This window comes from Stenella coeruleoalba, assembly GCF_951394435.1.
Source record: "Stenella coeruleoalba genome assembly, chromosome: 9".
Classification (NCBI taxonomy): Eukaryota; Metazoa; Chordata; class Mammalia; order Artiodactyla; family Delphinidae; genus Stenella; species Stenella coeruleoalba.
This window is the reverse complement of record NC_137155.1, coordinates 99295628-99323074: the sequence shown is the minus strand read 5'-3', so window position 1 is coordinate 99323074 and position 27447 is coordinate 99295628. Positions and strand designations below refer to the sequence as shown.

General features: G+C 59.7%; 2 protein-coding genes across 3 annotated transcripts in view; one reads left to right on the top strand and one right to left on the bottom strand.

Moving 5' to 3' along the window:
- Window positions 1–21288, top strand: part of SMARCD3 (SWI/SNF related BAF chromatin remodeling complex subunit D3) — a 32814-nt gene extending 11526 nt beyond the window's left edge. Inside the window, exons 1-13 of one of the 2 annotated variants that reach the window (XM_079931153.1) lie at window positions 11759–12025; window positions 14835–15046; window positions 16771–16813; window positions 17625–17747; window positions 17854–17976; window positions 18245–18340; window positions 18502–18603; window positions 18853–19014; window positions 19905–20002; window positions 20177–20312; window positions 20616–20738; window positions 20857–20958; window positions 21074–21210. In XM_079931153.1, the coding sequence (XP_079787279.1) occupies window positions 11948–12025; window positions 14835–15046; window positions 16771–16813; window positions 17625–17747; window positions 17854–17976; window positions 18245–18340; window positions 18502–18603; window positions 18853–19014; window positions 19905–20002; window positions 20177–20312; window positions 20616–20738; window positions 20857–20958; window positions 21074–21127 (1452 nt within the window). In that variant the 5' untranslated portion in view covers window positions 11759–11947 and the 3' untranslated portion in view covers window positions 21128–21210. Of the gene's footprint in view, window positions 1–11758; window positions 12026–14834; window positions 15047–16770; window positions 16814–17624; window positions 17748–17853; window positions 17977–18244; window positions 18341–18501; window positions 18604–18852; window positions 19015–19904; window positions 20003–20176; window positions 20313–20615; window positions 20739–20856; window positions 20959–21073 lie in introns of those variants that run through there. The other variant, XM_079931154.1, reaches the window with a different exon arrangement.
- A 240-nt stretch (window positions 21289–21528) lies between these two features.
- Window positions 21529–27422, bottom strand: CHPF2 (chondroitin polymerizing factor 2). Its single transcript, XM_079931152.1, has 5 exons — window positions 27304–27422; window positions 25624–25995; window positions 24613–25177; window positions 23807–23989; window positions 21529–22847 (listed from the first exon to the last, which is right to left on the bottom strand). Exons 2-5 carry the CDS (start codon window positions 25902–25904, stop codon window positions 21540–21542), a joined length of 2337 nt encoding a protein of 778 aa, XP_079787278.1. The 5' UTR covers window positions 25905–25995; window positions 27304–27422; the 3' UTR covers window positions 21529–21539.
- Between the last annotated feature and the right edge of the window lie 25 nt (window positions 27423–27447).

The window sequence follows — 27447 nt, the reverse complement described above, 5'->3', positions numbered from 1 at the left end:
CCAGCGGCACTTCGTACAAGACGGCCGCGCAGGAGGGGACGGGCGTGGGGAGGAGTCCCTGCTTTTCTTTCAGGCGCCTCGATCGGCAGCTCCCAAACCTCGGCTTCCCTGGGCCCAGCGAGCAGCCTTATGAATTCTTCCTGGATTTCCCTCCAGTTGACTCACTACTCGTGGTGGCTTCTCGATGTCGCCCCTCCCCTCCTTTCCTGCAGCCCCTCCCCTCGCCTAGTTGCTACACAGGTTTCTCATGTAAGACCCACGCTGGGTACTAATGGCCGTTCTCTGCTCAAGGAAGCTTCCAGTGATTTGGGTAGAACCCAGGCTCCCCTTTGGCTCCCTGAGCGTCCATGATTGGCCACTATGAATAACCACCTGGCCAACCCCTCACGGGTACCCTCCATGGCATTTGGGACAGCCCGCAGGTGAAGGGCTCTGAGGGCTCCCGTATTCACTAGGCCCCTAGCTGGGGGTTGGTGGGCGGCGGGACCCAGAGGTAAGGCAGAGCAGCGGCGGCCGAGGCCCCCGGGTCTGGCAGGCTTAGCAGCGGAAGCTAGTAATAGCAGACGATTCATTAAGTGTTTACTCTGCGCCAGACGCTGTGCTGAAGTCTGCACATGCACGACTGCTTTTTCTTTTAATTTTTTGGCCGCGCCTTGTGGCATGCAGGATCTCAGTTCCCCCACCAGGGATCGAACCCGTGCCCTCTGCAGTGGAAGCGCGGAGTCTTAACCACTGGACCGCCAGGGAAGTCCTTATACGACCTCACTTGAATCCTCACATCCACCTGTGAGTCAGGTGAAGGGCTCTGTGTCTTGCAGACACGGAAAATGAGGCTGACGGTGACTTGTGCAAGGTTATGATCACTCAGAGGCTGCACCAGGCATGACTGGTGACATCCCAAGACTGTCTGACTCTAGAGCAGTGGTTCTCAACCCTGGGCAATTTCACCTTCCGGGGACAAAGGACAATGCCAGGAGATGGGGAGAGGAACGTGCTGGTAGAATTTACTGGATAGAGGCTAGAGGTATTCCTAGCATCATTCGATACTCGAGACGGCTCCCACAATAAAGAATTATCCACGGAACTTCCCTGGTGGTCCAGTGGCTAAGGCTCTGTGCTTCCAATGCAGGGGACTTGGGGTCGATCCCTGGTCGGGGAACTAAGATCCCATGTGCCGCGCGGCACAGCCAAAAAAAAAAAAAAAGAATTATCCAGCCCCAAAATGTCAACAATGCCGGGGGTGAGAAGCCCTGTTTTTTTTTTTTTGCGGTACGCGGGCCTCTCACTGTTGTGGCCTGTCCTGTTGCGGAGCACAGGCTCCGGACGCGCAGGCTCAGCGGCCATGGCTCATGGGCCTAGCTGCTCCGCGGCATGTGGGATCTTCCCGGACCGGGGCACGAACCCGTGTCCCCTGCATCGGCAGGCGGACTCTCAACCACTGCACCACCAGGGAAGCCCGAGAAGCCCTGTTCTTGAGTCCAAGCTCAGAGCCGTCACACCATGGAGCCTACAGAGACCCCACCCAGGGAGGGCAGTGGGTGCAGGGCCTGGGGGAGGACAGGACTCCAGAAGAACCGGAGCAACGGGCAGGGCAGTAAGGCCCCGTTGTCACAGCCCTGGCCCAGGACAGACTGGCTTGCAGTGGCCAAGGCAAGTGCCCAGATCTGGGAGCAAGAGGCACGGGGTCAGGGCAGGCGGACGGGCTACCTGGAGGGGTTCATTATACAGGTCGGGGTGAGGGACACCAGCTGGCCTGTTACTAAGGCTTGCAGAAACCAGGAGTGGTGCACCAAGCAGGTCCAGGCCCTGCGACCACCCCACTCCGTCTCCTTCCCCCTCCCGCTCCGTGGTGAGTCTTCACGAGGCCTCCTGTTGTCACCACAGCTGTTTGAGCCCCAGAGACTTCCAGGGTGTGCTGTGTGGGGACATGGCGGGGGCTGAGCCGGGCTTTGACCATGAAATGCTTGATCACAGGCAGCCCTCACAGACCTCTCCTCTCAACAAGAAGCCTGGGGCCCACTTTTGCCTTTTGCTTGGATCATTTCTCCTACCCTTCTTAGGCCAGGGCGGGCCCTCTGAGTTCTCCAGACCTATGGCCATCGCATGGCGCCAGGAAGGCAGGACGAGGTGGCACTGGGGCTGCCCGTGGCCTGTGGGCAGGTAACCACGTGTTCCCAAAGGAAGTACCTGCGGTGGCTCCTGGAGGACAGGGCGGCGTGCCAACGTGGCAATCCGTGTGTGTGGATCCTACCCAGGAGTTCCACGGACACACACGTGTGTGTCCATCTGTCCAGCCAGGAGAAGCCCGCGAACGGCCCGCTGATCCGCCCACAGGAGCGAGGAGCCAGGGGCTTGTTCAGAGTTTAACTGGGTTTCATTTGTTTGGCTAAAAGGTAACTCTTGCATCGGAAATGATGCAACTTCCTCCAACGCATTGACATTTATTTTAGACACCTCGATGGCAAATTTTCTAGAATTTATATTCCCATGTTTGAAACAATCTGAGAATTTTGGGGAGTGTATTTTAAAAGATAATTGAGGGTAATTCAGCTTAAATGCGCAGGCCTCTGGGGATATTGATTTCCTTCTTTAAAAAGCAGGTGTTTGGGGAAGGTGGCGGGGCACACGTGCGTGTGTGTGTGTGTGTGTGTGTGTGTGTGTGTGTCTATCCCCAGCAGGCAGGCACTCCGTGAGGGGCCATCAGAGAGGCAGACTGAGATGAAGGAGAGAAGGCAGGGACCTTGAGGTTGGGAGACCCGTTCTGCAGCCCCAGCCCCAGCCTGTAACAGCACAGTGACTTCTGGCAGGTCCCACGGGTCCTTAGAGCCTCCTCTTCCTTATCTTTAGAAGGGAGATCCCAGCCCCCACCCGGCAGGGTCTCTGTCAGTCGGACAGGTTGATGTGTGCGAAAGTGCTTGTTCAACAGCAGACTCCCACATCTGAGATGATGTCGTTATTAATCCTATGAAACACGAGCCCGGGTTGTAACATCACCCAGCGTTTGGAAGCACGCTGGCAATCCTGAGTAGACTGGGAGTGGGTTCTCTTTACCCACACCTTTGAGATGTTGGGGTCTCTCCTTGGGATTTATCCATGAACAAGGCATAAAGATCCCTGCCTTTGGGGCGCTTACATTCTAACGGAGGAGAGAGAAGTGAACGCTAAACATCATAAGTAAGTAGGTTATAAAGGATGGAGGAAGGTGTGCAGGACGGGAAGGAAACCCAGCAGAATGAAAGAGACAAAGAGCTGGCAGGGGAGGGGCAGGTGGTGACTTCTAATAGGGTGGACGGAGAGTGCCCCGCTGAGAAGGGGACATGGGAACAAAGACTTCAGGGAGGCGACAGTTAGCTGGAGGAAGAGCATTCCTGGCAGAGGGAACAGCAGGCTCCAAGCCCGAAAGGCTGGAGCAGAGAGAAGAGTGACGGAGATGCAGCAGGTGAGGACACAGAGGGAGCAGAGAGTGGCATGGGGCTGGGTCTGGGGACCTGCACGACCTGACCCTCACTGGCAATGAGATGGGGGGGGGGCTTGGGAAGGTTTCGAGCAGAAGTGATGCCATCTAACTCCCCTTCCTAAAAGGGGACCGTTCTGGTTGCGTGTTGAGAAGAGAGGGTCGGGGGCCAGGTTGGAAGCAAAGCTGTTCCTTATTGATGGATTGGACCAGGGTGGTAGCAGTGGAGAAGTGAGAAGGGGTTGGATGCTGGATCCAGAGCCAACAGGACTTGCTTTCTGATTGGATGTGGGATGTGAGAAAAAGACAGGATTCCAGGATGGTGCCAAGGTCACAGGCCTGAGCGGTTGGAAGGAGAGTGGGTAGTGAGCCAGGTTTGAGGTGGGAGAGCAGGAGTTTCATTGTGGGCATATCTATTCAGGGTCCAGGTGGAATCGACAGTATGTGAGCAGACCACTGGATACATGAGTCCAAGGATTGGGAGAGAAAATGGGCTGGAGGAAAATGGGAGTTGTCAACATATAGAAGGCATTTAAAACTCTGAGATTGGGGGATGGATGAAATCTCCAAAGAATGATTGTAGAGCAGTGAAGAGGACCAAGGACTGGCCCTGGGGCACCCCACCCTGAGAGGGAAAGAGGTCCAGACAGCCAAGGAGACTGAGGAGGAACAGCCAGGGAGGCAGGAGGAAAACCAGGAGAGGGCAGTGTCTTACGAGTGAAGGGAAGAGTATTTAAAAGAGGAGAGAGTGATCAACTGTGTGGGATGCTGAGGCTGGAGAAGCAAGGTGATGCCCGAGGACTGACGGCTGCACTTGGCGATGTGGGATCATTGGCGGTGGCCAGACGGCAGCGTTTTCAGTGGGGCCGTGAGATGTGCGCCTGGAGGGACTGGAATTCGAGGAGAACCGAGGCAGCAAACGTAGACAACACTTTTGAGAAATTTTATTGCAACTGGGCAGTAACCAATGGGATAAGCAGGTTATGTGAGCGTTTCTCAGACAGGGAAGGTGACAGTGCTTTAGCATGCTGATGGGAGCAATGCAATAGAGAGAGCTAAGCTGTTGATGTGATGGTGTGGGGGAGGTTTGCTGGAGTAACGCCCTCAAGTGTGCTGGGGGGGACAGGAGCTCACATGCACGGGGATGGCCGGCTTTCGATCGGAGCACAGATAACTCAGCTGTAGGAACCAGGCGAGAGAGTTGCCAGGAGGTGGAGAACTCTGGAAGTTCTTCAGAAGCTTCTGTTTTCTCAGGGAAGTGGGAAGCAAGGGCATCAGCTGGGAGTGAGGCGGGGGAGGAGTTGGAGGTTGGAGGAGGGAGAAGATGTGGAAAACTCACATAGGGGAGTGGGAGCGGGAAAGGACCTGAATGGTCTAGGGAAAGAGGGGGACGGCAGGGCAGGATGAGGCCAGTTGAAGTCCAAGCTCTGGAAATGACAGTGAGACCAGGTTAGGGCAGTGGTGCGTCTCTTCAGCCACGTTTAGGTCCTGGGGTGCAGGGGAGGAGTTGGTGAAGCCGAGTTTAACTCTTAAGTAAGAGAGTCAAGAGTATATGCAAAGGAGGTTAAAATGGTAAATTTTACGTTATGTGTGTTTTACCATAACTAAAAATGAAAAAGAGTATATGTCAGGGCGGTGTGGTTGTGATGAGGGGTGCAGGTCAAAGAGACAGACCAGGGCTTCCCTGCTGGCACAGTGGTTGAGAGGCCACTGCCGATGCAGGGGACGCGGGTTCGTGCCCCGGTCCGGGAAGATCCCACATGCCGCGGAGCGGCTGGGCCCGTGAGCCGTGGCCGCTGAGCCTGCGCGTCCGGAGCCTGTGCTCCGCAACGGGAGAGGCCACAGCAGTGAGAGGCCCGCGTACCGCAAAAAAAAAAAGACAGACCAGCGGTTCCAGTGGCGTCACAGGCTTTGGGGGTCAGGGGGCTAGACAAAAAGGAGATGGTGGTCTGAGAGTGGGGAGCTTAGGACTGAGATTGGGGGGGGCGCAGGTCCTGGAATGACAGGGTCCAAGAGGTGACGCTGGCGTGAGTGACTGAGGGAGGGTAGAGGGTCGCTGGAGGAGAGGCAGCCAAGGAACCCAGAGCCCTGGGGTACGGGAAGGGCTGCCCGTGAGGATCCAGGAGAGCAGCGGGAAGAGGTCAGGGGTGACAGAGGAGTGACTGTGAGCCAGGAGCTAGAAGCCTCCAGAAAAGAAGGCGCCGTACGTACATGGGGGTAAGATGCAAAGCCAGGGGTCTGGAAGCAGCAGTGAGGGGCAAGGAGGGTCCCTACCCCGCCTCGAGGCCAGTGGCAGTGGGGACTCTGGGAAGACCACTGTCCCCCACATGGAGGGTTTGGGGGGGTTACTCAGCGGGGAGCCCAGCTACATCACAAGAAGGCAAAAGGGATGTGCACAGAAGTAGCCGAGTGTATTGGAGATTCTCCTTCTGACAGACCACACAGGGAAGGGCTCGGTGGGAGATGGCAGTGGAAGAGGGGCGCCCAGAGCCCTGTGGGGCCGGGGGTGCAGGAGTTGAGGGGAGTCTGGGGCTTTCCATGGCTCCTGATGCAGTGGGAACAAGGGCATGGGGACAGGAAGGCGGGCGCCCCCAGGGGCTGCCAGGGCAGAGAGGCAGCGTTGCGTCAGGAGGGGAGGGGACAGAGTAGAAAGTGCCCTTTCAGACCCTGTGAGCAGGGCTCGCCCTTGCCTCCTAATGAAGTTTAAGACATGGGGAGACCAGGCCCGCGTGTGGCTTCCATGAATGTTTCATCTGTACATTCTGCTTCCCACTTCCACTTGGCTTAATTCCCCCCAGAAAATCTTTAAGGCAATGCAGATGAATCTTTTTTTTTTAACATCGTTATTGGAGAATAATTGCTGTACATTGTTGTGTTAGTTTCTGCTGTGTAACAAAGTAAATCAGCTATACATATACATATGTCCCCATATCCCCTCCCTCTTGCGTCTCCCTCCCTCCCACACTCCCTATCCCACCCCTCTAGGTGGTCCCAAAGCACCGAGCTGATCTCCCTGTGCTATGCGGCTGCTTCCCACTAGCTATCTGTTTTACATTTGGTAGTGTGTATATGAATCTTTTTTGCGTATTCAGTTTTCTTCACTCAGGTGACATCCCAGACCTCAGAATGCAGTGGTTCCCAGAAATCCCTCTGGCCACCTGGTCAGAGCAGTAGCGGAGGCCTCAGAAGCTTCCTGGCGGGAGGACAGGGGCGCTGACCACCAGGAGGTTATCCTGGCACTGGTCAGGAGGGAGCACTGAGCTGCGGGAGAAAGAGGAGAGGAATCGCAGGCACTGGGATGGGGCTCCTGTCTGCCAGGAAAGAGGATGGCTGGGGTCTGGGAGCCCTGGGGCACAAGCAGGGCAGGAGGGATGGCTGCAGCCCCACAGGGGGCGTATGGGGATGGGTGGGTCTCCCCAGGCCGGTGGAGTGAGGTAGGCACCTATGCTGCCAGAAGAGAGGAAGAGGCTCACCTCTGCTTGGAGTCCTGAGGATTCTGAGGCCTCGGATCCCTCTTGCTTTTGCCCCGAATCTAGCCAGACAGGCCAGTGTTGGTCCAGAGGAAGATGGGTGGGGAGCAAGGATAGTTCTGTGGGACACCTACCTGCCGTCCCCCTCCAGGTGGAGCCCCACCCTATGTTCCAGCCCCTAGGCTGTGGCAGCCAGCTGGGGCGTTATAGCACCCATCAGTATTCCATATACACACCTCCCCTCAGACCGACCCCCTCCTCACCAGAAGGGGGTCCAAGCTAGTGTGGCTCGTTTTTTGCTACATGGGACCACCTGATTAATGGTGGCCCTGAGGGGAGTGAGAGAAAACTGGCTGAGAATGCAAAATGGGCCTTCCCTCTGGGCCCCAGAGGCCCAGCGCTTCACTCCCTGAGGGACACGGAGGTACAGTGACTTGCCCAAGGTCACACGATGGTTTTGGCATCCTACTTTTTCTTTTTTTTTTTTTGCTTCTTTCTAGCATATTTGTCTCTCTTGTTTGTGTTTGCAAAACTGACACAGAAAGATGAAGTGACACAGAGACAGACAAACCCCTTGATAGTAGCAGAGGATGTCCTGGGCACAGAAACATTCTCACACAAGGAGGGAGGTGACCAGCGCTGCTCTGGCCTGAGAAGAGCAGTGGGGGCAGCCAGGAGGAGGCGAGGACTGTGCCACAACGCCGCGGTCCTGTCTGCGGATGTCCTGTCTGCTGGCTGGAGGAAGCCCCTCGCTGGAGGTGGGCCTGAGGTGCAGACTCCCCTTCACCCAGCCCTGAGGTCTAGCCAGGGCTCTCTGGGGGCCTGGGACTTGGACCAGGCAGGTAGGCTGGATCAGAGCTGCCTCTGGGCCTCCTGGCATGCCCTGGGGTTTAGTGACCAGAGAAGAAAGTGGGGGCTGGCTGGGTTTAGGGATGGACCAGACACAGAAATCAGGGGTCCTCAGCCTGAAAGCTCCAGGTGGTCTCACTTCATTCTCTCTCTCTCTCTCTCTCTCTCTCTCTCTCTCTCTCTCTCTCTCTCACACACACACACACACACACACACACACACACACACGCCCCAGTGTATGACGGTAATTTCATGTCACTAAGGAAAGCTTCATTGCTGGGGATATAGGCGGCGGAAAGAGGTCTCTCCCTTCAGTCTGGTTTCCTTTGTTCCTCCCTCGCCTTCCTCCCTCTCCCCTTCCCGGCTTCCCTCCTCTTCTAGCCTCCTTCTTTCCATTCTCCCGCCCCCCCCGCCCCCCCCCCCGCGCTTCCCCCTCCTTCCCTCCTCCCCCCTCCCCCTGAGCTGTGTGCCCGCCGCGGGACCTCCGCAGAAGGCGGGAGGGTGGGACTCCAGGCTCCGGCCCCAGCCTTGGTGGCCATCCTCCTGCGGGGAAGGAGTTAAGTCTCTCCGCTGCATCCCTCCTCCCGCCTCCGCCTCACGCCCACCCCCCCCCCCACCCCGCCCCGCCGCCTTTGAGTCCTGCAGCTAGGCCCTGGGCTGACCTTCACCGGGAGGGAGGCCGCAGTGCGCATGCCCAGGCCCGGCTCCCGCCGCTGCCCGGTTACCGGGCGGGTGAGGGCGAGGGAGGGCGGCCGCGGTCCCGGACGAGCCCCCCAGCGCCTGGCCGCCGCCCGCTCGGGCGTCGTGGGGGGGCCGCCGAGCCCGTCCCGCCGGCCGCGGCGCATCTCTCCCTGCGCGGGGAGCGGCGCTTTGCCATTTGGTGCTGGTGGTGCTTCGGCGAGGGAAGGAGAGATGGGGGGACGGCAGGGGGGACTCCGGCTCCGGGCGGCCGCCCTCTGCCCGGACACGCGCACAGCCTGCCCGGAGCGCGGCCTGGGCCGGTCGGCCGAGCCTAAGGGCCGGGTTGAGCCGGGAGGAAGGGCCCCTGCCCTTTGGAATCGGGGCTTGCCCCGGGCCTCCTTCCCACCCGGCAGGACGCAGGAGCCGGCAGGCGGCGTGGCACTGCTGAGCGCCCTTCTGGGGCTGAGCCGTTGGGGAGCCTGGCCTTTGTGAGGTGGGAGTCCTGGCCCGGGACACCCTCACTGGCGCCTCTGCTTTCTGGTCTTAAGGCTCCCCGGTGTCCGCACACCTAGGGTCGCCCCTGCAAAAGCAGCATGCACACGTGTCTGCCGGCTGAGGTCTTGCGAGTGGGCTGCATTGGTGATCACGTTGTGCCTGTGTGTGCAAATCTATGTGTCTCCTTGTTCCTCTGGTGTTTGCATTGGTGTGTGTGCCTGGGGGCAGGTATGCCCTATATATCTGTTGCCTGTATATGCGTAAGGATGTCTCCCAGAGAGGGGGCTGCAGGGCGAGGCGCTCATCCTGGGGTGGCCCAGGAGGCTGTTATCTATGGACCCGAGCGATACTCACCTCCGTTGGCCTAACCACCTCCTGCAAACTCCTCCACCACCAAGATCAGCCCCCTCACAGATGCTTGGTGTTCCCACTGTGCTGATGCACCTCCTCTGCTGTCTTCTTTTCCCAAAAGGCCTCTCCAAGAGTTGAGACCTCGGAGCTTTACAGAAAGCCTAGAGGTGTCTGCCCCTGCCCCTGTCCACCAGAACCTCCAAGGTGTCACATGTCCATGCTAGAAGCACCCACAGGGGGGCGGGGTGCTTCAGGTAAGCGGCAGAGTATGAGCTCTGTCCACTGGGCCACTGAGCTTTGGGTGGTTGCAAGTGTTAGCAGGCATTGGTCACGTCCAGTCCCTGTGTGCAGGCACGGAGGGAGAGTGGCACTTAAGACCAGCCTCAGACTTCAGGGGGCGGCAGCCTATTTGGAAAGCCAAACATAACACACACGAAACGCAGGGAACGTGAGACATTAGTCAGTAGAGTGCCAGTTCATGGCCATGGTAGATGGCAGTGGGCATTCAGAGAACAGAAAGATCTGTGCACAGGAGTGGGACCAGGGAAGGCTTCCTGGAGGAGGTGGGGCCCAAGCCGGGCTTTAAAGAATGAATGTGATTAGGACAGGCGGAGGAGCAGCATGGGGATTCCAGGCAAAAGAACAGGAGCAGAGGCTTGGAAACGGGAATGAGCAAGAGGTTTTGGAAGTTAGCGGAGAGACTGGAGAGGTTAGCTCCCCAGGTTACCAGCAGCCACCTTCATGGCCTATGGCAAACACCCACCCCTTCCCACCCCAGCAGGGCCCAGTCTCTGAGAGTGTGGGTCTGGCGGGGGGGTGGGTAAGCCTGGGTAAAGATGTAGTAGGAAGGGGATCTCTAGGTCCCCTGCTAAGCTGGTGGTAGAGGAGGGGCATCGTGGACCACAGGCCCTCTCTAGCCTTTCAGGGGATTGACAGTGGGCACCTAAATGGACGGTGACAAACAGAAGCACAAGGGGGCCCAAGGAAATCAGGCTGCAGGCAAAAAAGCCTCCGTAGCCAGAACACTCCCTCGGTTCTTTGTCCTGACCTCTGAAGGCGTTCTGAAGGTTTGAGGGTCAGGACCACCCCACTGCACCCCACCCCAGGGTAATGCTGGGTCTTCAGTATCTAACTTCAGATAAATTTCCCAACAAAGTCCCCCAGGCACTGCCCCATCCTCACCTGGATACTGACAGTACAACCCCAGGAGGCCCATAAACTTGACCCACTCTGTCCCAAAGCCCTGGGGCTCTTCCTCCAGAAGGAGGAGAGAGGGGTGTGGCTTGGGGGCATGGGCGGGGCCAGGGCTCCTGGCCTGGGGAAGCTCAGGATTTGCCCCTCCTGTATCCTGTCCCTCCTTCGTCCCAGCGACTGCCAGCTCCCTCCACGCCACCCCTTCTGGGGCTCCCTTGTAGCCCCACCGCTACCCCTGCTTTCTCTGGGGTCTTGAGGCTGGCCCTCCCACACCCAGCGCCCCAGCTCCTCAAGGTCCCCTACCCCACCCCCGACTCCAGAGCCGTCGGGTCCTGCTCACCTCCCTCTGCCCCCGCCCCCCCGCCGTCCACGCCGGCTCCTGGCCTGCCCCCACAGCTTCTCTTCCTGTTCTCACGAGCCTGATCCACCTCCCTGTTTCCGAAATACCTCCCCTACTGCCCTCACTCTCTCACATAAAGACAAAGACTCACATGCCCCGAAATAGACTCACACAGGGCTGGGAGGCACAGACCGTGTCCCGCCACACACGCACACGCACGCACGCGCGCGCACCGGAGGCTCTCGTGGAGAGAGGCACACAGAGGAGGCATTTGTGTGTGCACGCACATAAACACCCACACCCACAGCCCCGAGCCGTGCCCACACGAGGGTGCAGACACACACGGCGGGTGAGACAAGGGCGCACACATCTGTGGACGCAGGGGCACCCCGCCTCCCGGGGCACACCCACGCCTGCCGCCCCGGTGCAGGAGAAAGGCCTCCTCCGGGCTCCGGCTCCCCCCGGATTCCTTCCAGCGAATGTTTCCCTACTTGGCCTGCCAGGTCTCTGGGGAAAGGGCCTCAGAAATGCAGCAGGAGCCACTTGGGGGCAAAGTTGGAACTGACTGTTCCCTGCCTGGCCCTGCCGGCGAATTCCCTAACCGAGAAACTATTTGCGGCGAGAGGCCGGGGGCCGGCGAGCCCCCCGCCACCTCCCCTCGCGTCCCCTCCCCGCGCCGCCTCCCCGCGGCCCTCGGGCGGCCTCGGGCTGCAGTGCCGCTGCCCAGCGCCCGGGAGCCGGGCTGGCCGGCGTGCCTCGCCGCTTATCTGCGCTGTTTGGCCAGCGAGGGTTGGAAAGGCAGGCCTTTCTGTCCCCGCCGAGTCAACAGGCAGACCCCGGGCCGCCGGACTATTTCTGTCTTATCAGTGCAGGAATGCTGCAGCCGCGGCGGCGGCGGCGGCGGCGGCGGCGGCGGGCGGGCGGCGGCGGCGTGGGCCGTGGGCCGTCAGGGCAGCCCTGAAGGGGCCCCCTCCCCACTCCGCTCGAGTAGAAGTGTGAGAGAGCCCAGCAGGACTCAGAGGGGAGAGTTGGAGGAAAAAAAAAAAAGGCAGAAAAGGGAAAGAAAGAGGAAGAGAGAGAGAGAGAGTGAGAGGAGCCGCTGAGCCCACCCCGATGGCCGCGGACGAAGTTGCCGGAGGGGCGCGCAAAGCCACGAAAAGCAAACTTTTTGAGTTTCTGGTCCATGGGGTGGTGAGTGGGGGAAAGTTAGCGGGGGAGGGAGAGCGAGCTGGCTCGGGCTGAATGGAGGGATGGTCGGGAGGGGCCGGGAGGGGGGCTCCCGCTCTCCCACCCCTCTAGCGGGAGCGCCACGGCCCGCGGCCCAGCCCCAGGACTGTGCCGGCGCCCTGGCACCCGAACACGTCGTCAGGCGGTTGGCCGGGGATGGGTGCCCGGGCGGGGAAGGGAGGCGTTTGCAGGGGTTCCTGTCAGGGGCTGGGGGTGGGACTTGGGGACTGTACCCCCCAAGTGGGTGCTCCCCTAGGTACCCGACGTGTTGTCTTCTGTTCTTTTCCTTGTGGGCCCAGGTGTTACCCCTGCCCTGGGGGTGGGGGTGGGGGACATGGCATCGCTGGGCTGGGCTGTCTGTTAATCCGTTGGGACAGTGTTTCTCTGTGTCTCAGGAGCAAGGAGCAGGTGACCCTGTAGGCACTGTGAGCCGGAAGCCCTAGGGCTGAACAACCTCTGCATCCCGGCAGGAAGACTCTGGGGCTTTGCTGACGGCCTCTGCCATGAAGGCCAGAGAGAGGCCCTCTCTAGGGACAGACCCCAAGTTAAGGGGTCTGAGGATCCCTCGGCAGACTCAGCCACCAGAAGCTGATGTCCCTAATGCCTCAAAGGTGTGAAGGAAGGGCTGGAGTCAGGGACGCGAGGCCTAGAGACCAAAGGGGCCAGGCAGCACCGTCCTGCCACAAGCAAGCTTGGAAGGTCCACCGGGAGCCTGAGGGAGCCCAGGGGACCTGAGAGGATGGGAATAGGTTGGAAGGGCTGTGGAATAGGAGAGGCAGGGGCTCCAGGACTTGGGATGGGTGCTGGTGCTGGAGCCCGATATAGAGGAGGCAGTCAGGTTTACAGTGGCCACATTTGGTTGTGACCCCAAGGAAGGCATGTTCTCAGCAAAAGAGGCCAGAGTCCTTAGAATTTTGGCCCTTCGTGTGGGTCGCCGATCCCTGGTGGCTGGCTAGCCCTCTGGGGGCTCTGGAAGTCTCCCTCTCAGGGCCTCTTCAGCAGATCAGTGAGTACCACTGGCCTTATTAAGTGGGAGAGCATCTGATGGGGAAAGGGGCTTCCCCGGGGCAGCTGTCCTCTCTGGGCTAACTTCCATGTCAGTCAGCCTAGTGACCAGTCCTAATGTTGCTGCCTGGGGAGTCCCTTTTAAAAGGCCCATCTAGGAGGGAGAGGGACTATACACGTGGATTTTTTATTTGGCCAACTTAGAGCTTCAGTTCTTGGGTGGCTGGGGGCCCCACTCCCAGTGGCCCATCTGTGCTGGTGGGGAATGGCCGGCGTGGGCTCCATTCTGGGCTGCCACCCTGGAGGTGTGAGTGACAGGGTCAGGTGGGGCAGGGGGGGCAGACACATGGACAGGCAGGTTTCACCGCAGAGGCGATGGGCAGAGACAGCTGGCTGGCTGGGGGTTAGGGTTAGACATAGCGCAGGCAGGAGGGACCGGAGGGAGAGTCGGCAGTTAGAAGGGCTTCACCAAGCTCAGGATTAGGGCTCTGCTCCCTGTTCCTGGGAGCAGCTGCACTCCTGGGGGTGAAGTGGGTGGTGCTCGAATGGTATCAGGGGCACAGGGTCTGCAACCATCACTCGCTAAATCTCCTTCCTGCTCTCCAGCCCCCATCCCACCCAGCCTCCACTTGACAGCCCCTCAGACCCTCCCCAACCCCTCTTCTGAAATCTGGACAAGTGAGGTTTTAAAAGTCTGTGGGCCACTTCACTCAATACATTTGATGTCATCTACATCCCAGCTGAGCACCGGGGTAGCGGCAAAGGAATACACCTGCCTCATCTCCCTCTCCGTGGCCCCCTGCGAACCCAGACTTCTGACCTCACTGGGGCAGGGTGGGGAGTAGAGGCGGTCTGGAGGATGGGACCATCTCTGGTGATTCGGGTGGACGGGCAGGGAGAGATGGATATAAGAGGAAATGCTGCTACTTTTGACCTACCCAAGCCCTCTGGACCTCCCATCTCCAGTTAAGCCTCCCCCCACCCCCCATCGGAGAATCCTGGTGAGGTCTGACCTCAGTCCCTCAGGTTGCCTCCAGCCTTCACCTTGAGAGCAAATTATGGGGATGGGCTACGTCAGCAAAGCCCCTGCCTGGGGAGGCTTGGAATCAGAGGAAGGGGGTGGGGATCAGGGCTGAGGCGTCAAAGGCAGGGGCCCAGAGAGAAGAGTGGGTTGAAATGGGAAGGGTGAGTTCAAGGCAGGACAGCCCAGGAAATGGACTGGGAAGCAGGGAATGGGAAGAGGGGCAGCAGAAGTCCGAGCAGGGAGCCCAGCCCCTAAACTAAACGAAGCAGCAGAGAGCAAAAAGCCCCTCAGGAAACGGCCGCTCAGCGCTGCCTTCGCCGGGAGGAGCTGCATGACCTTGGCTAGGTTGCTTTTCTCCTTGAGCCGCGGTTGCCTCATCTGTCAAGTGGGGAGAGAAGGACCCGCTCCGACTGTCTTGCAGAGGAGCATGTGGATGTGAACATCCTTTAAAAAGGTTGAAAGGCGCCATTAATATTCATTTTCGCGGCACCTTCCGCAAATCCGAGGCTGGCAGTGCCCTGTGCAGTTGCCTGGCTTCAGTTAGCTTCCTGCAGCGAGACGCAAAGCCCCCCTCCGCCAAAGCTGCGCGATTCCGGCGCCCCCGCCCACCCCTCGCTCGAGCCGTCGGCAGCAGGGTCACGGGCCGGGGGCTCGGGGTGGGAGAGACGCAGCTCACCGCGCCTGGAACAGGGGCCCTGGTCTGACCGGCGGACGCCTGTGTCTGCTTCACCCCCGCCTCCCCAGCGCCCCGGGATGCCGTCTGGAGCCCGGATGCCCCACCAGGGGGCGCCCATGGGCCCCCCGGGCTCCCCGTACATGGGCAGCCCCGCCGTGCGACCCGGCCTGGCCCCCGCGGGCATGGAGCCCGCCCGCAAGCGAGCAGCGCCCCCGCCCGGCCAGAGCCAGGCCCAGAGCCAGGGCCAGCCGGTGCCCACCGCCCCCGCGCGGAGCCGCAGGTAAGAGGGGCCCAGAGCAGAGGGGGCGGACGCAGGACCCGCAGGGACGGGGTGGGCGAGGACCGGGATTGGAAGCGGGAGGAGAGCGATCGGCAGGGAACAGGAGTCCTGGGTGGGATGCCCTCCCGGGAGGCGGGCTGAGGGGGCACTGGTCTGGTTCCTTTGTGTGCCCACCGTAGAGACAGGCTGCGGCCGTCGCGCCCTTCTCCTTGTCACCTGCTCTGTCCCTCTCTCCACCCCAGTCCCCAGGTTCTGGCTGACGCTTCAGTCTTTGGGGTGCGGGCGGGCTGGCACTGGGACTGAGGGCAGAGCTTTAGACTGTGTTTCTTAGTGTGGTTGTCCAGGGCGCCTTCCTCAGAACCCGCGGGCTTGCCTGTTCAAAAGCCCCACTCCAGATCTTCTTCATCTGAATCTCTGGCCAGGGGGGTGGAGCCTGGGGGTGTGCCCCGTGGGTGGCCAGTCGCTGCCCCATTGTGCTCTCAGGTGATTCTTTATCAATCAAATGTTGAAGAGTTGCCACGATCTGTCCTCTGGATCAGGTCTGCCCCCAAACCATCAAGGGCCAGCCTATTTACTTGTCTGAGCCAGCTGGTGGCACCCCAAAAGCCCCTGCGCGTGCCTGGCAAGAGAGATACCCCTCTGGGTTTCACTATTTAGCCAAACACACATGCTTCCCTTTGCACACCAGATGGAGTCTTATAAAAGGTGCAATATGGATTTTACCGCATTATTAAATATTTTTTACATAGCAAGGAAAATTCACCGTTTATAGGAATCCCATGATGAATTCTTTTGCAAAGTGAGTCATTCTTTTATACAGTAAAGAGTCCCTGATTTAGCTTGTATAAATGGAGAGTTTCACGTAGATAATTTCTTCAAAACAAATCAGACCTTTAATGAAAACTGCTTGCCTAGCCTTAGAACAGATTTTTGGACAGAGAGGGGGCAGTGGTTGAGAACACCACAAGGGGGCAGTATGCAGCCATCCTCTAGACTGGGTTCTAATTTCTACTTGCCAAGGATTTTCTGGGGTGCTTTTGGGAGTCAGAAGCAGCTAGTGGATCGAGTCCAAGTCCCAGCTGCTACCCCAGGTCCAGCCACAGCCACACCCCTCAGGAGAACGTCCTATCCACTCTCTCTGGATACCTATGGGTGTGTCCCTGGACCCTGCTGGCAGGTGGCCCAAGGGCATGAGCACCCCCTGCCCATCAGTGTCCCCTTCCAAGCCCAGGGTGGCAGGGGTGCAAGTCCTCACCAGCTTCACACCATCATTTCCTGCTCCAGGGATGGGCCAGGGGTGTCAGCTCCCCTCCCTTTGAGCTCAGGCCACCTTGGACCGTGCACCCCTGCTTAGCAGAGAAAGCGAGTCCTCAGAATCCATCCTCCCTCTCCTCTGTCCTCCCCTCTTCCCAGCTTTCCTCAAAGGCTTCTGCAGCTCCCCTACCCCCAGCCCCTTCTAAGTCTCATTTCGATGGCCCTGAGGATGTGGTGGAGCAGAAGGGGGCTCCCAGGCTGGAGAAAGCACGGGGTCACCTCTGCTCCCCCCTGAGAGGACAGAGCACCAGTGCCACACACCAGCATCATAGCCCCTTGGGCAGGCAGACAAGCGGGCTGTGGGAACCCCAGCCAGGCGAGCTGAGATGTCGGGATAATTTAGCAGGTGGCCTCGTTACTCCCAGATCTGTCGCCATGGTAACCTGGTTTTTTCTTTAAAAAATGTACAGTGCCAAGAGGAGGAAGATGGCTGACAAAATCCTCCCTCAAAGGGTGAGTGCCTTTCACAGCAGCCCCCAGCCCACCCCCCACCCTTTGCTGCTCCGCCCTCCTTCCCCCCTCCCCGCCACCCCGTGCCTCTTCCCCTCCCCCCTCAGGAGCTGCGCTTCAGCATCACAGTCACTTTCACTTTTTGTTCAAAAAGCTAATTAAGAAGTGAGGCTCCCCAGGCCAGAGGGAGGGGGTGGGGCGGAGGGAACAGGCGGAGCCATAGGGTTAGGATACTGGGTCTGGGGTGCAGTAGGTTGAATTCCAGCGGTATGAAGACATAAAGGCGTGGGACAAAGAGGAGAGGAGAGCTCGGGGATCACAGGCTGGCAGGGGGAGTGAAGGGCGCAGGCATCGTAAGAGGACCCAGGCCGAGCTAGCTAAGGAGTAGCATGGTTGAGCAGCCATGAGCCAGGGTAGAGGCAGGCAGCGACATCACCTGTCCCGGGGACGCCAGGGTCCGTCCTCTCCACTTTGCAGACACCCAAGGGAAACCCAGAGGCCGTGTGACAGGGGAGAGGACAAGACGAGGAGGTGAAGCCCTCGCGCTTGCTGGGCTCCCTGGGTGCTCTGGCCGCCCCTAGTGATGAGATGCACTGTGGGAGAAGCAGTTTTTATCCCCACACGTCAAGGCCCTTATTGCTGGATTCGGAGTCCTGGGGAGAGCTCTCGCTCCTGCTCTCAAAGTTCCACGCCCTGAACCTCCTGGCCAGCTCCCCGCCACGCCCTTTGTGTCCTGGGACCACATGACGCACACACATTCCACCTGCAAGGCTGGCTGAGCCCCTGGTTCCCGGCCTTGTTCCTCCTCTTCCAGATCCGGGAGCTGGTCCCAGAGTCCCAGGCTTACATGGACCTCCTGGCCTTTGAGAGGAAACTGGATCAAACCATCATGCGGAAGCGGGTGGACATCCAGGAGGCTCTGAAGAGGCCAATGAAGGTGCCTTGGCTTGGGGGCAGGAAGAGGGGGCTAAGTCCTATTCCCAGAATGGAGAAGCGGGCTCGCGCTGGGGCCTGGCTCTGTGCTACACTCTTTATTTCTACAGCAAAAGCGGAAGCTGCGTCTTTATATCTCCAACACTTTTAACCCTGCGAAGCCCGATGCTGAGGATTCTGATGGCAGCATTGCCTCCTGGGAGCTGCGGGTGGAGGGGAAGCTCCTGGATGACGTACGTCCTGGCCCAGGTCTCTCCAGGTGTCCTGGGGTGGGTATGGGGCTGAGCCCAGGACAGTACCAGAGTGCCAGCACTCAGGGCTAGGAAGTCGGTCCTGGCCGGGCTGGGGGGGGGGGCGGGGGGGTCTAGAGAGACGTCTGGCTGGAGGCCTGCTTCTGACTGTGCCGCCCTGCCCAACCAGCCCACCCCCCACACCCCGCTCCCAACTCATTCTGCCCCGACGGTCCCTGTTCCGCCCCCACGGTCCGCTCCTCTCCCACAGCCCAGCAAGCAGAAGCGGAAGTTTTCTTCCTTCTTCAAGAGTTTGGTCATTGAGCTGGACAAAGACCTTTACGGCCCTGACAACCACCTAGTGGAGGTAAGACCCAGACCCCCTCTGCCCTTGAACCTGCCCCCCTTCCACACACCACAGTCCCGTCAGCTGCACAGGTTTGGATGAGGGAGCCCCCGCCACCAGGGCTCTAGCCCCACCAGCTCGGTTGGGCCTGTGAGGTGAGCCGGCTCTTATCCCCTGGACAGTGGCACCGGACGCCCACCACGCAGGAGACGGATGGGTTCCAGGTGAAGAGGCCGGGGGACCTGAGCGTGCGCTGCACGCTGCTCCTCATGCTGGACTACCAGGTGTGTGCCCCACCCCCCAGACACCACATGAGGCCCTCAGCCCCCCACGCCCTTTCTCCTAGATGGGGCGGGCCTCGGCCTCAAAGGTGCACATCCTGAGAGATCCCGTTCTCCTCCCTACCCCGCCCTTTCCAGAGCACGTTTCTGAGAAGCCCAGGCACCGCATCCGCGCTGAGTCCCAAGCCGCCTGGCCCTGAGCGCTTTCCACTCTCTTCCTTTTACCTCATTTTCATGGTCACCTTTTCCCAGCCTCCCCAGTTCAAACTGGATCCCCGCCTGGCCCGCCTGCTGGGGCTGCACACACAGAGCCGCTCAGCCATCGTCCAGGCCCTGTGGCAGTACGTGAAGACCAACAGGCTGCAGGACTCGCACGACAAGGAATACATCAACGGGGACAAGTATTTCCAGCAGGTACCCTCTCCCCTGAGCCCGGGGCCCCGGGGAGCAGGCAGAGTTACCGGTAGGGGAAGTGCCCCTACTAAGGTGACACCCCTGACTCCCTTCTCGACTCCGTCGGAAACGGTCTCGGAGCCAGAGACCAGGGTTCTAGTCCAGGTTCTGCCGTGGCACAGCTCTGTGCGGTGGCCCACCCATCGTAGCCACCCCAGGTGAGGAAGACCTGGAACCCCAGGAGGCCAACAGCTTTGGGGAACACATTCTTGTCACTTGGAATTAGGATCCCCGAGTTCTAGTCCTGGGTCTAGACTCTGGGTAGATTACTGAAGCTATTTTGAGCCTTGTTCCTTATCTTTACAACAGGGTGATAACGATACCTGTCCCATCTAGCCCACCGGGCAGTTAGGAGAATCAAATTGCTGTGGAAGTCATTTGACAAGAGTTCTACCAAACTAGACATTATTAATAATATTTTTAATAATAATTTTTAAATAAATACAACAGATAGACTTTAGTAAAAATAACAGTTGATATTTATTGAGTACTGAACCACGTGCCGAGCACTGTTCCAAGCACTTTATGTGTAACGGACTCATTTAATTCTAACAACCCCTTGAGATAGATACCATTGCCATCCCCTTTCCAGAGATGAAGAAACTGAGGAGGAGATGTTAAGTAAGTTGCTCAGGGTTGCACAGTGAGCGGTGGAAGCAGGACTTACACCCGGGCCGGCCGACCCAAGGCCTGTGATCTCACCCACGCGCTGCACACCCCTCCCGGTCAGCGCTCCTCTGGTCGCAGCCCACCTGGCCCCAGCCCCGTGAGCACTGGCTTCTCGTGGCCTTTTCAGAATGGAAACTATGCTCTTTCAAGCACAGAAAAGCGATCTCTCTCTCCCACTTCAGATTTTTGATTGTCCCCGGCTGAAGTTTTCTGAGATTCCCCAGCGCCTCACAGCTCTGCTATTGCCCCCTGACCCAATTGTCATCAACCACGTCATCAGGTGAGGCCCCCCGGCTGCTCCTCAGAACAGGGAATCTCTGTGGTGGTCCTGCCCTCCCTGCCCCTCCTTCTGCCTCCCCACCCCCCACACCGCCCCTCCCCTCTGCTTCGGGCCCCAGCGCCCTTGGCCTCTGGGGGGGCGGCATGGACGCCAAGGGTTGGACTCCCCTGGCAGCGTGGACCCATCAGACCAGAAGAAGACGGCGTGCTATGACATTGATGTGGAGGTAGAGGAGCCACTGAAGGGACAGATGAGCAGCTTCCTCCTGTCCACGGCCAACCAGCAGGAGATCAGCGCCCTGGACAGTAAGGTGGGGCCAGAGCCCAGAGCTGGAGTGGGACGTTAACCCAAAAGTGACAGAAGTACAGACAAAACAGACAAGAACGTGGGCCTATGGAGAGAGGAAGGGGAGGTGGCCCTTCCCTCGCTACTTGGAGCTCCGCCCATCCCCCTTTCCCTGGGACTGCCTGGGCATCAGGGACCTGAGGGATTGCCCTTCAAAGGCACAACAGCAAACCCCTTCCCCACCCCCGTACCGCCCCCCGCCGCCCCGTTTCCCTTCCTCTCACACATCAGCACGGCCAGGTGAAAGCCTCTGTCTTTCTACCTGTAGATCCATGAGACGATTGAGTCCATAAACCAGCTCAAGATCCAGAGGGACTTCATGCTAAGCTTCTCCAGAGACCCCAAAGGCTACATCCAAGACCTCCTCCGCTCCCAGAGCCGGGACCTCAAGGTGAAGGGGACTCAGGGAGCACTGGATGGAAGACAAGCACATCGGGAAGACAGTAAACGTTGTTCACAGGGGCTGGAGGGGGTCCGGGCTCGGGGCTGACCCCGCTGCTCCCTCCCAGGTGATGACAGATGTGGCAGGCAACCCTGAGGAGGAGCGCCGGGCTGAGTTCTACCACCAGCCCTGGTCCCAGGAAGCCGTCAGCCGCTACTTCTACTGCAAGGTGTGAAGGGCCCCCGCAGGCCTCCGCCACCGCTTCCGGATGCTCCTCCAGGGCGGGTGGGGTCCTGTCACTCACCAGCAGCAGGTAACCTGCCCCTGCTCTCACTCCGCTACAGATCCAGCAGCGCAGGCAGGAGCTGGAGCAGTCCCTGGTTGTGCGCAACACCTAGGAGCCCTGTGCGAGCACCAAACACCGTTGGGGGCCTCAGGCCCTGCCCTGTGCCCTAGGGCTCTGCCATCACTCGGACGGACGCCTCGCCTCACCTCTCTCGCCTCTCGGGTGAGGCAGGGACTGGATTAAAGGTGTTCACCTGATAACAGCCGTGTGGTCATTGGTAACTGGGGAGGGAGGAGGCAGGGGAGGGCAGTGGGTCCCTCTGGGAAACTCCCCACCCCCTCCCTCAGAGTCTTCTTACTCCATTTTCCCTAGACCTAAAAACAGTTCGGCAGAAGACACTTTTAATGACATTTTCTTATTCGGAAATACAGCAACAAGCCCTCCATCTGTCCATCCGTGTTGCCCCGCCTTGCCGGGGCCAAGGCCGAAGGGCCCTAAGTGGGGGCGCGGGGCCCCGGGCCGCGCTACGTGCTATTGGCCTGCTCCTGCTCGAACAGAGCCACGGCGAGCTGCGCGCGGGCCCCCAGCCCCTCCAGGGTGCTCAGGCGGCAGCGGTGGTAGAGCTCCTCGCTGAGCCGAGGGCTGCAGTCACGCACGGAGAACTTCTGCACCAGCCCTGGCTCCACGGCCCGGAAAAGGTGGAGCCCTGAGAACCGGAGGAAAACATCCATCACCTCCAGCCCCTCCAGGGCTTCCTCCTCTTCCTGGCCCGCCAGCTCACCAGCCAGCCGGGCTCGGGCCGCCAGGTAGTCAGCGTTGTAGAAGCAGCCCTCTGCAGAAGCCTGTCGGTCAAACCTGCCCCCAACGGGAGCCCCCCGGGCAGGCTCAGCACCAGGAGGGGACGGGGGGTCGGGGCCGGCCCCCGGGGGCCCTTGGGGAGATCTCTGTGGTGCCAGGGCGGGGCTGAACTCCTGGAAGTGGACCGGGAAGAAGGCCTGCCAGCCGGAGATGGCGTTCATGCGGCAGCGGTTGAGGACCTCGGGCCCGGGCCTGGTCCACACGGTGGCGAGGAAGAAGAGCGTGTCCACGGGGTGCTTCTTAGACACCACGTCCAGGAGCCGCACCTGGGAAGGGGTCTCCGCGCGCACAGCGAGCCAGGCCAGCCTCGTCCCAGGGTACCGTCGTTCCAACTCAGCCGCCGCAGCCTTCACCCCAAGAAACGGGTCCGGGGCCCCTCGGCCCCCTTCCCGCGGCCCATAGACCAGCAACAGGGTGAGTAGGGCATGCTCTCGCGGCTCCAGGACACCGGCTGCAAAGGCCTCCAGGAACGCAGGGGCCGCGGCGGCTTCGGCCACCAGCAGCGGCAGCACCAGCTGCACGCGGGTGGCCTCGGTGACGTAGGGCATGGGGAGGATCTCCACCCGGCTCAGGGGCCGCAGCAGGCTGACCCTGCGGGCCAGGGCCCGCCGGTGCCCGCGCTGCGTCACGGCTTCCAGCAGCAGGTCCAGGGTGTACTCCATGCCCCGCGCTGGGTCAAAGCGCCGGTAGCCGTTGAGAAGCCGCTGCTTCTGGAAGCGCAGGCGGGGCTGATAGCGCCGATTCAGCTGCTCCAAAGCAGTCTCCACGGCGTCGCCCACATCTGCCCTGCTAGCCCCTTGCAGTGGGCACTTGGGGGCCCCGTCTGCACAGGAGAAGGTGTGCTGCTCTGTGAAGTAGTCCCAGCCCAGCACCTCAAAACGAGAGTGCGGTGTAAAAGGGGCCGGGAGCCCAATGGGCCAGCTCAGGCCTGCCTCCCCCTCAGGGGTCAGCACGGTCAGGTTCCGGATCTGAGCCTGGGTGGGAGGGACGCCCAGTTAGTGCCCCGCTAGGCAGTCAGGACCCTACCCCACTCCGGCGCCCCGGGGCCTGAGGTCTGCCCTGGCCCCAGTAGCACTCAGTGAGGCTCATCGCTTAATTCCCTGTCCTCTACATTCTTTAATCGGGAAGGTGCAGAAGGCATTCGAGTCACAGCCGCCTTTCACAACTGCTGTGAGGAGGCGGAGGTGGGAAACGTGCTTTCCTGGAGGTTAAAGCACCCTGAAATCTAAAGCTGGGCATCTTCTCTTCCATACTCAAAGCACTCGCGCTCTCTTCACAAAGAGCCCTTTGTTTTCACCTGTACCCCACCTCAGACAACCCCCGCGGTCAAGCAGAGAGTTCCTCTACCTTCTGCCCTTGGACCGTCTAAGGGCGGTGCTGGAGGTTCAGGGACTTCTAGGTTTTTGCCTCCTTGCTGGAGAGGAATTAAAACTATTCTGTCAGGACTTCCCTGGTGGTTAAGACTCCGAGCTTCCACTGCAGGGGGCACGGGTTTGGTCCCTGCTCGGGGAACTAGGATCCTGCGAGCTGCGCAGGGGGGCCAAAAAATTCAAAAATTAAAAAAACACTATTCTTAGACTCCAATAAAGATGTTAAAAACAAACATTAATTCACTTAACTTATATAAAACTCAAAAAACAAAAACCCCAAACCACCCCCTGCTAAAAAAAAAACACAAACCACTCTTCTATCTAAGCACTCTACCAAGCCCGATCCTCAGAGCTCACCTGCAAACCCTTTTAAGTGCAGCCAGGTCATGCCAGGAGCTTTGATTATATGACTGACCTGGACCCCCCAGGGCCCCTTCTCCCTGAGTCGTTTTAAATCGGGGTATGGTAGGCCTCCTTCTACCTCGCCCAGCCTCCCCTCCCACGCATCATGAGCCTGGACGCCTGAAGCTCCCTGTGACCTCCAACCCTGGTCCCAGGCTCACCTGCAGCTGTTCTATTTCACTGTACGCTCGTTCCAGCTCCAGAGCACTGAAGCGCTTGTGGAGCCGGTACATGAGGGTTCCCTCGGAGACAGGGTGCACCGCAAAAGCACTCAGGAAAGCCGAGCTCCCCTCCTTCTCGGGGTCCCTATTTTTGGCCAGTTCAAATGAGCGATACTGCTGCCCCTAGAGGACCAATGAGACCAATCAATGCCACACAGGGAGGGCTGCCCGGCCTGACCACCCTCGACCACGCTCAGCATTCACACCTATTACCGCCACTGCCGCAGAAGCGCGGAAGGCACAGCTCATTCTGGTGTCCCCTCAACCTCAGCCTTACTCTCACCAACGGATTTTGGAAAAGAGGGTGCTAGCTAGGCAACTAAGGATGCCCTAGCCCCCGCCCCGCCTCTGGCATTGTCCCCTCTTCACCAACCAAAAGGGAGGCTCCTGGGCTACCTTACCCCTCCAGGAGAGTGGCCATCTCTAGGACACTCCCAGATCATTGGTGACTGTGCAAGTGTCGGGGAAGGGGCGGAAGGCAAGGGGCCAGGTGGGAGGAATGGTAAGGGGCACCTTTCTGGCTTGCTCGGAGGGTCCCTGACAAGGTGCCACTTTTGACGGCCCTAGGGATCTAAGACTGTCAGAGGTGAGCAAGGGAGAGCTAGAGGGGTGATCGGGGTTGGAAAAGGCACAACGACAGCCCCGAGGTGCCGCTGGGAAAGCGCCAGCGGCACCCAGCCTCGAGGCCAATCGCTCGGTCGCTACTAACTTGTCGGGGGCCGGGATTAACTCGAAAGGGCTGTCACCTGGTGCTGTGAGACACAGCCGATGCCCAGAGAGTCAATGAGGCAGCGGCCAAGCCACTCATCAGGACGGGCACTGAGGATGTCTCCTCGGCAGCCATCCAGATGTGGCCACAATCGAAGCAGGAGGCTCCGTGACAACAGGTAGCCGAAGCCCCCGTGGCAGTATCGGGCCTGCTCGCCTGCGCCAATGAACTCCTCCGTCCGGCCCAGGTACAGGTCTTGGTTGATACTGAGGTGGCCAGCCAGGGCTGCCAGGCGGGGGGCCTGCACATACGTGTCATCCTGCATGACGAAGAACCAGTCGTAGTCGGCCCCAAAGTGTGTGTGAAGATGGCGCAGGGTCTCGGACATGAGCCAGGCTGGCCGTTCGTCCCCGTGAGATACCACCTGCATCCCTGCCGGAGTCCGGGCCCCTCGCTGCCCAGTGAAGTAGAGTAACCGAGGGAAGTGGTGAGCCACCGTGCGGTTCACAGCCACAGCCAGAGTGGACAGTGTGGCCCGGGAGGTCAGGACAGCCACCAGCAACCGCTCGCGAGAGCCCAGCTCTGTCTGGATGTACCGAGTCCTGTAGGGAGACCAGCATGCCAAGGGTCAACTCCCTAGCTTTAGGAACACTCAGTGTGTCCAGCATATACATCCCCCTAGGAATTAGTGAGTTGGAGTTGAGAAGAGGAGGGACAGACCTCCTCATCCATATTAATGAGCTACTGGGGTGAGCACCCACTGAGTAGCCGACACTGGGACTGATCTGGGGAGAGGTCAACCAAGGTTGGATGGGATGGGTGAGATGCAATTCCTGCCCTGTTGAAGAACATCAACCACTAATTTAACACCAGTGGGTGAGGCTTTCTCAGACCTGAGAAGGAGGAAGAAACTGGACCAAACCCTGATGGATAACAAGGCAAAGAATTGCTTCAAGGAGCCTACAATGATTACCAGTGAAGGCAGAGGCAAGGGCTTGGAGCAGCCCTAAACCGGGGTCTGGGAACTACGCAAACACGTAACTCTCACCTGAGCACCTTCTTGTAGGGCTTGTTGGGATCCCTGTAGTAGGGGACAATCCGGGGTTTGAAGTCTTCATCACTTTGGTCAAGCTGAGCTCCTGAGTCTAGATTCTGTGGCCCTCCTGGTTCCCCCACAGCCACTACACAGGGATCTTCTCCCTCACCCTGGATCCAGGAAACCCGCAAGAGGCTCAGGCTGCACCCCAGAGACAGCCCTAGGATGAGGGGCAGTGCTGGTTGCAGCAGAGCCAACACTGAGCTCAGTCGCATGGCGGTGGGCCCTGCCATGTGCGTGCCCCAGAGGGCACAGCCTCGAGGATCGATCAGTGGGTAAATGGGCACCTGGCCGGGAGCAGGTCTGCCGTTTTAACAAGGGAACCTGGGGTCAATGAGGTCAACAAGAGAACAAGGCGTGTTTGCTTCCAGGCCCAGTATCCCCGGGAAATGTCTGCCTGGCCTTCCGTTGTCAAGGTGCTGGATCTAACCCTCAATCCAAATAGTAAACATTCGAATCAATTTCACCCACTAATGGTGAGGCTTCCAGTAAAAGCGAGAGGAAATAAAACTCAATCCTGTCAAACCTAACCCCAAAAGGACTACATACATCTGAAGACTGGATCTAAGCCAAGAGATGGCAGCAACCGATAAAGATGGGCTTGGGGAAACGCACATGCTCCATCAACACAACAGCCCCCGGCTGGAGGAACCTAACTCCGCAGGCCTTTCCCAAGAAGCGCCCGGCGGGGGCACGTCTCACTCAGTTTACTGCAGGGGCTGCCGACTGGCTGCTGAAGGCCAGCGCCGGGATGGGGTCGGGGCCTTTCCACTCTATTCCCGAGTGTTAAGCAGACATCCGGCTAGGGTACCCACCCCTCCCGGCAGTCAGGAGCGGTCAGGAGCCACTGGCACCGCGCACAGAAGTTCTGCCCACCTAATGAGGTGGACGGAGGATATGGTGGCTCAGCACGAAGAGCCTCTCAGAGGAGCACGATGGCTGATGGAGCCACCGTGCAGCGCGTCCTTCTCTGAATCCCCGCTGCTGAGAGGCTGGTGCTGCCTGACAGTAACCCCGGCCGCGTAAGAGCGATTCGGTGTTTGGTTTTCCCAGAGCCCCGGGTACCCAAACCGAACCAAACCAAACCGAGAAGAGAAGCCGCTAGCGACAACGCAGGGATCCTGAGAAGGCACACGGAGGCTCGGCTGGCTTCCGGTGCGCCCGTTGTCAGGCCCGGCGCCCCTGTCTACCTCTCAGCAATCTCTAGTCCTAGAAAGAAGGCCCAAAGCGAGCGTTAGCCGCTAGTCTCACAACAGAAATAAAACCGGCTGCGTCACGGGGCTGCAGAGGAGGGGCAGGGAGACTCGGTTCGTTCTGGCGACGGGAATGGAGATCGCGGCGGGGAGAGGAGGGCAAAGACTCCGTTCTCAGGCCCGTCAGCGGGGGCAAAAGCCCTGCCTGCGCCACTGGGCGAAGGACAACGAGGGACACCGCGAGGCCCACAGGGGGAGTCCCCTGCAGCCGGGCCAGGGGCGGCGGCGTGCTGATAACGAGCGGCCGGGGTATGGCGGCCGCGGCCAGCCGGGTCCCGGGGAGTCGGGGTGGGGGCGTGGGGCTGGGACGTGCTCCTGTCCTCCGGAGCGGTGCCCCCGACGCCCCTTGCAGGGGTAGGGCGGGGAAGGGGGAACAGACCCCAGGGCCCGAGGCGCCGGCTCCACCGCTGCAGCCGCTGCCACCTCACAGCCTGGCCCGTTCCTTCCTCTTCCGCTCGCTGTCAGTGCCCGTCTCTATGGTGACCGCATCCGGCCGCTCGCTCCGCCGCCGCCCTCTCTGTGG

Bases quoted from the DNA above. Each gene is read 5' to 3' on its own strand.
- CHPF2 (XM_079931152.1), bottom strand. From the start codon at position 25,904: ATGGCAGGGCCCACCGCCATGCGACTGAGCTCAGTGTTGGCTCTGCTG. The intron at 25,178-25,623 runs GTGAGAGTTACG...GTCTCCCTACAG, and splicing joins CCCTACAAGAAGGTGCTCAG to GACTCGGTACATCCAGACAG. The intron at 22,848-23,806 runs GTGAGCCTGGGA...CCTCCCACCCAG, and splicing joins GTGAAATAGAACAGCTGCAG to GCTCAGATCCGGAACCTGAC.